The 11,813-nt window shown below is 25.2% G+C and overlaps 2 protein-coding genes across 3 annotated transcripts in view; both read left to right on the forward strand.

Annotated features, from left to right (window-relative positions):
• NAC12 (NAC domain-containing protein) overlaps positions 1-848 on the forward strand; it is a 3,963-nt gene extending 3,115 nt beyond the window's left edge. For both annotated transcript variants that reach the window (XM_004489435.4, XM_027331740.2), the window contains exon 4: positions 69-848. In XM_004489435.4, the coding sequence (XP_004489492.1) occupies positions 69-731 (663 nt within the window). In that variant the 3' untranslated portion in view covers positions 732-848. The remainder of the gene's footprint in view (positions 1-68) is intronic.
• A 3,787-nt stretch (positions 849-4,635) lies between these two features.
• On the forward strand, positions 4,636-5,660 carry LOC101514962 (chlorophyll a-b binding protein, chloroplastic). Its single transcript, XM_004489334.4, has one exon. The coding sequence runs from the start codon at positions 4,713-4,715 to the stop codon at positions 5,517-5,519; it is 807 nt and encodes a 268-aa protein (XP_004489391.1). The 5' UTR covers positions 4,636-4,712; the 3' UTR covers positions 5,520-5,660.
• Positions 5,661-11,813: the final 6,153 nt, after the last annotated feature.

An 11,813-nucleotide genomic window follows, 5' to 3' on the forward strand; every position in this document is an offset into this window, starting at 1 on the left:
TATATATATATATTAAAAAATTATAATTAGTCATTAAATTAATAATTAAGTGCTTCATGATTTTTCAGGATTCATGGGCAATATGTAAAATCTTTGAGAAACCTACTTCTTCATCAATGGTTCAAAAAGCTTTATCTCACCCTTGGATATCTCAATTACCTGGAGGAAGAGTTTCTGAATTACTCACACAAACTTCAAACACCAACCAATTATGTTCACAAAGTAATATATCTTTATCCACAAAAACAGAACAAGAATCATCAACCATCAAATTTTGTAGCAACAACACCAACAATTTCTCACCTTCATATTTTCCAAATTACACAATTTCCAAATCCTCACAAATTCCTAATGGAGACAATGTTGTTCATAATAACATAATGTTATACAACACAACTGAAGCCACAGATTCTACAAAGTGCCCAATTGATACAAGTTCAATTATTTCCAATACTAACTATATTGGTCTTGAAGATGCAAATAATCAATATAGTAATTTCTCAATTAATCTACCTAAAGATATTCAACCAAACATTGGAACAGAATTAGAAGAACAAGATTGGAAGAAGAATCCATACTATTGGGAAACTATAGGAAGAACAATTGAATTTCCCTTCAATTTGTCTCCAAATTATGATGCTTTGAGGGAAAATTTTACATGGGACTCTCTTCCTTGCACTAGTGAAATGTCTACAAACTATGTCACCAGTGTAGCTAAATGCTACACGTAGGGTATGTTCGGATTTATGTTTCCCAAACAAAATCATGGTGACAGTGTCATTTCGTCAAACTCATTGTAATTACAAATATCCACTTAAACTGAAGGAGCTATTTATTAGCATGATTAGGTAGTAATTATAGCAAATTAAACTATAGTTATAGTGTGGTTAATTATAATTTTTTACCAATTAGTATATTTACCACTAAAATCATTACCATGTACATTTGGTTGTGATTTTACTTGTAAATGTACATGTTTTAGTTATTGTTTCCTTGTATATTTATTTGTACCTTAAAATTAGTACCACTAGGAACATACAAAAGGCCACAAAATGTATAATAGGGGTATTGTTATATATGGAGTTAAATTTTTGTATATATGTTACCTTTTTAGGATATATATATATATATATATATATATATATATTATATTTTAAATGAAGATGTACTATCAAAACCTCTTGTAATCTTAAAATATTTGGTGAATTGTTACTTCACGTCTCTAACTAGAAGTTCAACTACAATATTCTAACAGGTCACCAAAATCTTTTTTCTAACAAATTGGGAATAGGTTAATTGATGGAATCTTCTTCGATTGTTATTTGGAGCATACAGCTGAAAAGCCTGAAAAAGTTAAAATAAAGCATAATATATATAGACTTATGTTTTGGCAGAATTTAATAAAGTTGATTACAAAATAAATAAATTAATTAAAGTTTAGCTTTCACGGTTTTGGATAAACAACACTATTAGCACATAATTAGAGAGTGGAAAATAAATTTGTTCCGTGTAAGAATGAATTTAACACCGCAGACAAAGGGGACATATTCTTCATTCACATCATATTTAGAAACTAAAAAGTATATATAATAAAAAGTATATATAACGTGGGTATAAAATCATTTTACACTAAAATTTAATAAGAATTTACTATTGTACTATATTATTCCATTTTTTATAATTATTTTAAAAGTAATTATATAACATAAAGATATAATGATATTTTATATTGAATGTGAATGTAAGATTGTTTTAAAGTGAAATTGTATGGCCATTACACTATTTAGATTTAAAATTAATCTCATTTTGGGGCTTTAGTGAAATTCAGAGACCATAATCAATGAAATTCTTTGCATGTGGCGACGTGAAAAAACAATACTTTGTACTTGACTAATTCGAAGAGGCAAATTAATTAAAGATGAAACGGGATATGATATCACGTACAAATTTTCATTCTTAGTGTATAAACGAAACTAAAAATGCATATATGTAGAATATACATATGACACGTTAAAATCTTCCAAATTTATCTACTTATAATTTATAAAATGATTTTTAATAATTGCCATGTTCTTTGTATACGGGTTGAAGTTGTACTCATTTCTTTAATGAATTTCATTTGTTTAAATATTGCCAAAAAAAATTATTTATTTTTTATTAATTAAAATAATACTGATGATCAGTTTATAATCGTGATTGATAAGATTTAAATTCAATATTCTTAAAGTTATAAAGTTAAATTTTTACTATTAAACTAACTTATAAATGCTTAATGTTTAAAGCGTGCGACCATATATGACTCTAAATTTTTAAACACACTAATTTTTTTATTTATATTATAAAAAAATTATATAGTAAAAAATATAATATAAAAAATTATACAATAAAAAAATGTCAAAGAGGAGTTTAATGGTTTTTTTTTAAACTCTAAATCTAAAATTTTAAATTTATAAATTGTTGGACCAATGCATGATTGAATATAGACAAAAAAAAAAAAAAAATTCATCGTAGAGCCCAAATTCAAACTTCCTACCGGGACACTTAAATTTTGGGCTAACAACTCAGGTATATATATAAAAAAAATTCACATGCTTAAAAATTGAAATCTGATTTATAATAAACTAAATATGTGTGTATATTCTAATATACATATGAATTATGACTATTGAACTCACCTAAATTTATTTATTTATAATTAAAATTAAATATATTTTTATTTTCTATAAATTTATTTATTTATAATTAAAAATGAATAAATTTTTTATAATGCTTAAATTTAAAAGATATTAATCTATGATTTTATTGAGATTATATACATACCTTAAAATTATAATTTATGAGGATGTCATACAGCCACTTCAGCAATGAAGTTTTTTTTTTTCGGAAAGAGTTTAAGGCAAAACTCAACAAATATTTATTATAGAGAATTAGATAATCTCAACTTCGAACTCACATTCTAACATATTAAATATCCCTCTAATTACCATATGATTTGTAAGACCAATAAAGTTTATTACATATAATTTCATATTTTGCCATTTTAATTTTTATCATGCATTTTATGAAAAGAAGATTTAGTTTAGGGCAACTACACTGCATGAAGATCATGGAAAACCACAAAATTAAAAATTTACAATCAAATTTAAGTATAATATTTGAAATGCAGAAATTCAAACATAACAATTATTATTTATTTATATTATACGATTAAATGCTAGTTTTATTTTATTCATGATGTATTTGACCTAGACAACACGACTCTCAATTAACATATAGTGTTGAAGTTGTTAATATTGGTAGGATTTATATGAATTTTGAAGAAACTATTGTTGCTCTAAAATACTTAGCCAAACGAGCTAATATGATTTGCTGTTAATTCTTTGGAGTGATGCGGTGGCATAAAATGAAACTAAAAATTAATCTATTGTAGTTCATAAAGTCCTTATTAGGAAGATCCACAACTCAAATATTGTATATCATATGTGTCTCTTGAACAATCTTTAAAATGGTGATCACGATAGGATTGCTTCTCGTCATAATCATTGTTTTTAAATTTTCTTAAAGTTTTTTGAAAGAAAAGAGTGAAAAATTTAAAACACAAAGATGTTTATAACACTCTTCTACAAGTATAACTCATAACACTTTTTAATGGTTACATATGTTTTTGCCTTTAATATATTTTTTCTTAGAAGCAAGCTTATTCTCATGCTTTTTGTTATTTTTATTTTATTTTAATTATATTTTAACTTTTAGAAAGAAAAAAAGTTAGTTTTATCTCTTTCAATATTTTTGGCAAACAACCTCCATTTTATTCATTACATCTTGGTCTCTTTTTTTTGTGACACATCTTGTTCTTCTATAACTTTACGTCAGAAAGTGTATTTTGTTTGCCTACTAATTTATTACATCGCTCCTATAAATTTAGGTGGAATATCGAAAATACTTGCAAGTTGCAACAAGTCCCAACCATTTAGGGTATAATATAATTATATACAATCAATTTATTTTAGTTTATTAGTTTACCTTATTATTTTCGTTTTTATTTCGCAAGGTATAATCCAGAACATGAAATCTCATAGATATCCTACATGATAAAAAATAAAGTGAAACTATTTGAATACTTTTTAGTTAGCTGATTAATACAGAGCATGGATGTTTATAGCTTTTTTGTGTGTGATAATATTGAGAATTTGAGACAAGTATGCATGGATGTTCATAGCTCTCAACTTCTTGTGTGTCTATTTTGCATTTGTTTCCAAAAATAAAATGTAGAATATGGTTTAGTGACATGTACAATTAGGATAAAGATGTTTTGTCCATTATTGTCCCTTTGATGCAACATACACCACAAACTAGCTATGGGACCAATGCACGAATTTGCACATTATTGATAATCCTATATCCAGAAATCATAATTGGTAAATTCTTATTGGATAGAAGAGGTATTTAATGATATTATTATCCAATTTTTTGGATATTTGATATTTTTGGCAAAGAAATAATTTTTTCCCAAAATGATATGTGGTTTGAGAACCAACACTAATACTCCAAACCAATAGAAAACATGGATATAGATTTCATAAGATATGAACCTTTTTTAATTTTGCTTGATGAAACCAAGTATAAATAACACCCATAACCCAACACTTTGAATAACCATCCTCAACATTGCAAATAAAAGTATTCATTTGTAACATAGGCAACTATATACAATGGCCACTTCAACAATGGCTCTCTCTTCTTCTTCTTCTTCTACACTTGTTGGAAAGACAATAAAAGTTTCCCCTTCCACTCAGAACATTGGAATGGGAAGAGTCACTATGAGGAAATCAGCCACAAAGAAAAGTGTTTCTTCTGGAAGCCCATGGTATGGTCCAGACAGAGTAAAATACTTGGGCCCATTATCTGGTGAAGCCCCATCTTATCTAACAGGTGAATTTCCAGGTGACTATGGTTGGGACACTGCTGGGCTTTCTGCTGACCCAGAGACATTTGCCAAAAACCGTGAACTGGAGGTCATCCATTCTAGATGGGCTATGTTGGGGGCCTTGGGATGTGTGTTTCCGGAAGTGTTGTCACGCAATGGTGTTAAATTTGGTGAGGCTGTGTGGTTCAAAGCTGGATCCCAAATATTTAGTGAAGGTGGGCTTGACTACTTGGGTAATCCAAGTTTAGTTCACGCACAAAGCATTCTTGCTATTTGGGCTTTCCAAGTTATCCTAATGGGTGCTGTTGAGGGTTACCGTATTGCTGGTGGGCCTCTTGGTGAGGTCGTTGATCCACTCTATCCTGGTGGCAGCTTTGACCCATTGGGCCTTGCTGACGACCCAGAGGCTTTTGCAGAATTAAAAGTGAAAGAACTAAAGAATGGTAGATTAGCTATGTTCTCTATGTTTGGTTTCTTCGTTCAAGCTATTGTCACTGGAAAGGGACCTATTGAGAATCTTGTTGACCATATCGCTGACCCTGTCAACAACAATGCTTGGGCCTTTGCCACTAACTTTGTTCCTGGAAAGTGAATTAAAACTATGTGAATTTCTTATTGTTAATTAATTTTGTAAAGTAAGTGCAATGAATGTCCAAGTTTTGAGCACTTTAAGTATTGTATAATTGATTCTTCCAAAATCTCTGCTATAATATCACTTGTAATTGCATTCTTATATGAGCATTACCATAAAGGCTAATTAAATCATTGTAGTATGATATAAAATGATTTTTTAGGATAAAAAGAACATGCTTTGTTCTTTGATACCTAGCAATGGGACCAATGCACTGTGGTCCTTCTTATGCAACACTTGATGTTTATACCAATATACATCTATTGATGTTCCCATTAAGAAATCATACCTAACAATTTCCTATTGGATGGAATAAATTTTTCATGATATTAAATTTGCCATATTGTTGATATTTGATATGTTTGGGAAAGAAAAAAAATTGTAAAGTGATATATATGTGGTTTGAGATGTAAGTGTAATGTTCCAAACCAATAGAAAATCAGATATATAGATTTCATAAGATAAAGTATTTTAATTTTCCTTTTTATTTTTTTTATTAAACAGCTAATTATCCTTGTTGAAATAACATATAAATAGTACCCATAGGCCATAACCCAACATCAACATTCATCAAACTATTTTCTTTATTTTTAAAAGAGCTATTCGTTTGTTTAACTTAGTTGCCAAAAAAAACCACAATGGCTTCTTCAACAATGGCTTCTTTAACTTAGTTGACATTTGTTTACATTTGTGATCAGAATGAGTACATATGATATTGGGCCAATGTAATGAATATGAAGGATTATATGATTATTTCAGTCATAGAAAACAATTTCATAATAATCCTCTATGAATTCTTTTTCTTGGTGACAATCATTTGCATCATTTTGACCACATTCTTGTTGAACAATAGTACTACTATTTGTATCATTAGAAGATTTGGAACAACCTACTTTAGCCTCTATTATATGGCAAATATTTTAATTCGAAGAACATACTGAATTGATTATTTCATGAGTGCAGTATCTGAAAAGAGAAAAAAAAATGAAATTGGTTAAAATGGTGATACATAGTTCGATATACCTCATGAAAAGTTTGGTGAAAATAAAAATTAGAGTTTGCACAATGTTTGATAGGTAAAAAACTAAATATACCCAGAAAAAAGATTTACCATTTTGTCCAAAAACTTTTATAAGGACTAATCAATGGTCACTAAAAAATTGTAAGATTGGACTTTCTAACCTTAAAGACTAGTCTAGTGGTCAATATATATATCATTTTTTAAATTTTAAGATTGTTACGTGAATTGAGATAAAAATAAGTAGTTATTCACTTTAGTTCTTAAAAGTGATATTCTTTTTTGAAAATGACAAATATTGTCGGAATAATCTTAAATGAAAGAAAAATAATTTAAAATTCTGAAATTATTTTTCCGTTAATCGATTTCATCTCTGACGTTAAATTTCAACCACAAATTTATTAGTTTGAATGAGCCGTCAAAATTTTAACACATCATACGAACAAGTGTCATATTTGACATCACATATTTCAAATCTTTTATCAAGGACATAAAAAGAAGAAAAAAACCTATAACTTTAAACATCAAATAATTTACCTATTATTTTTTATAAATAAATAAAAAATCAAATTTACCTGCTGTCATTGTTAACATGATAAGAGGAATGAAATTGAAGTCTATCAACCACAACAAAAAGAAGGAATGGAATTGAATTGAATTGAATTGAATTGGCATTGGAGTGTTGCAAAATAATTGGACCTATTAATCATAAAGCCCAAGCCCAATAATTTGAATCCATATATGGACGGCCTTTCACAGGCACCGTGAATGTATGGCCAATAAACTGCTTAAAATTGAAAAAATAAATACAAAAAATAGACAAAATAAAATAATAGAAAAAGGATAAATACATAAAATCTAATAGAGCAAATTTCAAAAAACATATTTTTAGGAAATGCTCCAAAATATGAGAGATTACAAAATGGTTTACAAATTTATGATATCCATTATTTCCATTAGAAAACTTATTTTAGATCACTTTTACTAACCACCACTTTCTATTAACTACATCTTTTTTTCTTCTTCTTTTGCTTAAGTTGAAGTTCAAGCATATTTTATAATTTTGGTATAAGATTATCTTTTTTAAGTTAAATATAATTAAATTAAAAGTAGTTCAATTTAACCTATTTTTTGGATTTTAACATTTTAGAAAAATAAATCAACTATGAAATAAATTAAATATAATCAAAATTATTTCAATTAAAATCTGAACTCGAATTTTTTTGAATAATTTATTTTTATTAATTAAAATAACCAACACATGAATTCAATCATTAAGTTAATTCAGTTTAACCTTTTGGATTCACATTGACATAATTACACCTAAATACTATTAATAAAAAAATTGAAGAATTAAGTATTATTTGGTGAGAAGTAACCAATGTCGGCAGTTCAATAATTATAAATAACCAATGTGAGACTTATAAATGAACTATAAATGATATTTAAAAAAATTAAATATTAATGAAAACGTTATATAGTTTAAAGTTTTAATTAGGCCAGCAAGTTAGACGTACTTGGACAAATACGTGTACATCACATTTGTTTAACCAAACACCATATTTATGACATAGGAAGTGGACCTTCTCTTATAAATGCAATTCATGAAATCCTATGTGAATTAGTAATTAAAAATAAATTTTGAGTTGGATTTGGCTTCCATGGTAAAATTGCTATAACAAATTTATAATAATTGTCACCTTTGTAGTTTTTCCTTTATACTTATTAAAATTTAAAAGTTTGTTAAATGCAAGCTGTTTTCATTTTTTTTAAACTCTTTGATTCTTAAGAGAATAAAACTTATTAAAATTCAGTTGAGAGAAATATAAAATTTAACTAAAAATTATTTTAATTATGCTGAACAGTTTTTTCTTCACTGAAGTTTGTTAATTTTATTCATCTCTTAAAAGTTTTTAAGAAAATTTATTTTATGAAAATAAAAAATTATTAAAAAATAAAATCTATATTAATCTAATTTAATATATATATATATACTTTACAAATAAAATATAATAAAAATAGTTAAATTTTTATTAAAAAAATAATAATAAATAAATCTTACATCCAAAATCCATAAAAACACAATGAATTCTATCAAAAAATAGGAACAAGAGTTGATTAAAATCGCTATTTTTGGCCATACATTATTTTAGTAGTCTGGATCCACATAAGGTCAAATCAGTCACTTGATTATTGATTGGCCAGTCATCAATTCTATCTTGACTTTTGATTTTTTGTTTTTTGAAAATGACTTTTGATTTTAATTTTAGTACTAATAGTACACAAAAATGAGACAAGATTTAACTGGTCATATAGATATAGTATATGTTTTATCAATTTTTACTGGTCATCTTTACAACACACTCTTCGACATGTTCTTTACTTTTGAGACTCAAAATTTAATTATCTCATAAATACAACATTTTGGAAAGGAAAAAACGTTGACTTTCTAATTGGTTTGGAGTATTACGTAATACTCTGTCTAATTATAAATATCATAGTAGAAAATATTTGTTTTAAAATATAAACAAAATTATAAATAGTATTTGAAAAAAAAAATCTTAAATATAATAATTTTTAATATATTAGATGCATTTATTATATTTTTATTCAAACATGTTCCTTATTAATATTAGTAATTTATTTTTAAATATAAAAAGTTAAATTTAACACATTCAAATACAAATGTTATTTTAAAAACATTAACACATATAATAAGTTTATTAATTATTTTACCAACATTTTTAATATAAAAAAACAAATAAATATTTATAATGAGAGATGGAAGTAATATTACATGACATAATAGTTATGAATTACTATAACTAATGTGGTTCATAGATATTTCCTTGATCTCTTCGCCCTTTTAATATTATTATTAATTATTTCTGGTTGATATAGTTCATTATATTCAATTTATTACTACTCATATTTCTTGGTAATAGTTTTTCTGTCTCATCTTGAGTGACTTATTTAAAAAAATGTCTAAAAAATATCATTTTATTAATTTTTAATATCATTAATTACTTTTTCAATCCTATCATCTAATGAATATTATGTACGTCATTTTTAATTCATTATATTTTACATAGGATTAATGGTAAGGGTGAATATCTATTTTGGACAACTGCATTCAAAAAATATCTAGTTGACAAAAATTTAGTAAAATTATTATTTTTTCTATTTTTATATAATATTTTTAATATGTGTAAAATGATAAAATTAATCACTTACTGTAAAACAAATAAAATACAGATTAATTATCCACCAACAATAAATATTGAAACACATCACCTCACCTCTTTTCTCTATTTTGAAAAAGAAAAATGCAGATTGTTACGAGATTTTTCTGTAAGAAATAGAAGAATAATATATAAGAACATCTAACACTTACAAATTGTAACTATTCAATTGTTAATTGATCAAACTCCATATATATGTATATTCTTCTATTTCTTAAGCAAATTCTTCGTATCAAATAGCACTGCTCTTATGAATTTTATAACAAAAAAAAAATTCTACTTTGAAATGAAATATAAACAAAAGGGTGACTGAAAAAGTTGATATGTATAGTTTTAATTTTTAATCAAATAAATCAATATTTCAACTATTATTTTTGTTTATATTTTATTTTGAACAAAATTTCTAACACATATTTATAAATTATATAAAACATATTTTAATAACCATTTTCAAAATATTATATCAAAATTTGGTTAATTTATGTGTATGAATATGTATTTTTTTACAAAGGCAAAAAAAAAAAAAAAACCCTATTGAATTAACACCTTAACCAAGCACGAGGTGTGCAAGGGATCAAAGTTCAAGTACAAACACTCGAATTTCAATGATAAAAAATATTTCATTTGTTATTTCATTATTTTACACATATTAAGTGTACATATAAATAAAATAAAGATAATATGATTTTTATCAAATTATTTTTGTAAGATATTGATATATTATAAATTTCATAAATACATATTGAAAAATATATTATTTTAAAAGTGATAAAGATAATATTAATTAAGTGTATAATCAGAAAAAACATATATTAAAAGTTAAAAGATAATTTATTTTGAAATGATTTTTTTTTACAAATAAATAATTTATTGTAGGACAGAAAAATTAATCACTAAATACTATATTCCCACCTAAGCATAAAGCTAGAGGCATCTATGCAAACTCAAAACAAAATACTCATTCAGTTTATTTTTATAAATTAATCATTAAATATATATTAAAAAAGTAGTTAGTGTAATTAAGGTATATATTTTATATATAATTATTACTAATTGGAAATGAACAATAATATGATATAATTAATAAGGGATATATTTCGAAAAATGAACAAAAAGTGTATTTAGTAAATTATAAATAGACTTATATTTAGAGAACATTTTTTTAAAGAGTATTTATAATTAGGGACAAATAGAGTAATTACACATTGAACTCCAAATAATTTAAAGGATTTAGAACCCATTGTAAGATTGAGTAAGTAAAATTCTTTGATTCTAGATAACACCTTTGCCTGCTCAAAATTGTTTCTTCAGGAATGCATTTACCTTGAAAGACTATTGCATTTTGACTTCTTCTAGATTACTTATTTTGACATAAAAACAAAAAAATTTAAAGGCAGATGCTAATAAATATGGTAAAAATACTTACTGAATTATTGTTTTGAGGAATTAGTAAATATTTAATTATGCAAAAAAATTTCAATTGAAAATGCATCGAAATTAGTACAATTATAAGTTTTTTTTTTTAATTCAGACACGCCTTGAAATTTTCAGGTAATTAAGATTGAACTTAAAACATGCACCACCTATAAACTAGTTTGAACATAAAGTTTGACCAATGCATAATTTGTCAAAAAGGACATTTAATTTACTTGCTTTGCCATTTCATTATTGTGAACAAATTAATTTCTTTGCTGTACAAACGAATCCCTTCCGAAAACAAGTAATGTACAACTACACAAATAAATTATAAAAATGATACTCCTTTCGATTTCCGAATATAAAATAAATTAAGTATAAAAAATTGATATATTTAATTATAATTTTAAACGAAATATATAAATTTTCTTTAATATTATTTTTGTTTATATTTGTCTGAATTCAATATCTTTAAAAAACCATACATATTATAATAATAATAATAATAATAATAATAATAATATATAATAATAATAATAATAATAATAATAATAATAATAATAATAATAATAATAATAA

Source organism: Cicer arietinum, chromosome 2 (genome assembly GCF_000331145.2).
Source record: "Cicer arietinum cultivar CDC Frontier isolate Library 1 chromosome 2, Cicar.CDCFrontier_v2.0, whole genome shotgun sequence".
In the NCBI taxonomy this organism is placed as follows: domain Eukaryota; kingdom Viridiplantae; phylum Streptophyta; class Magnoliopsida; order Fabales; family Fabaceae; genus Cicer; species Cicer arietinum.

Bases quoted from the DNA above. Each gene is read 5' to 3' on its own strand.
- LOC101514962 (XM_004489334.4), top strand. From the start codon at position 4,713: ATGGCCACTTCAACAATGGCTCTCTCTTCTTCTTCTTCTTCTACACTT.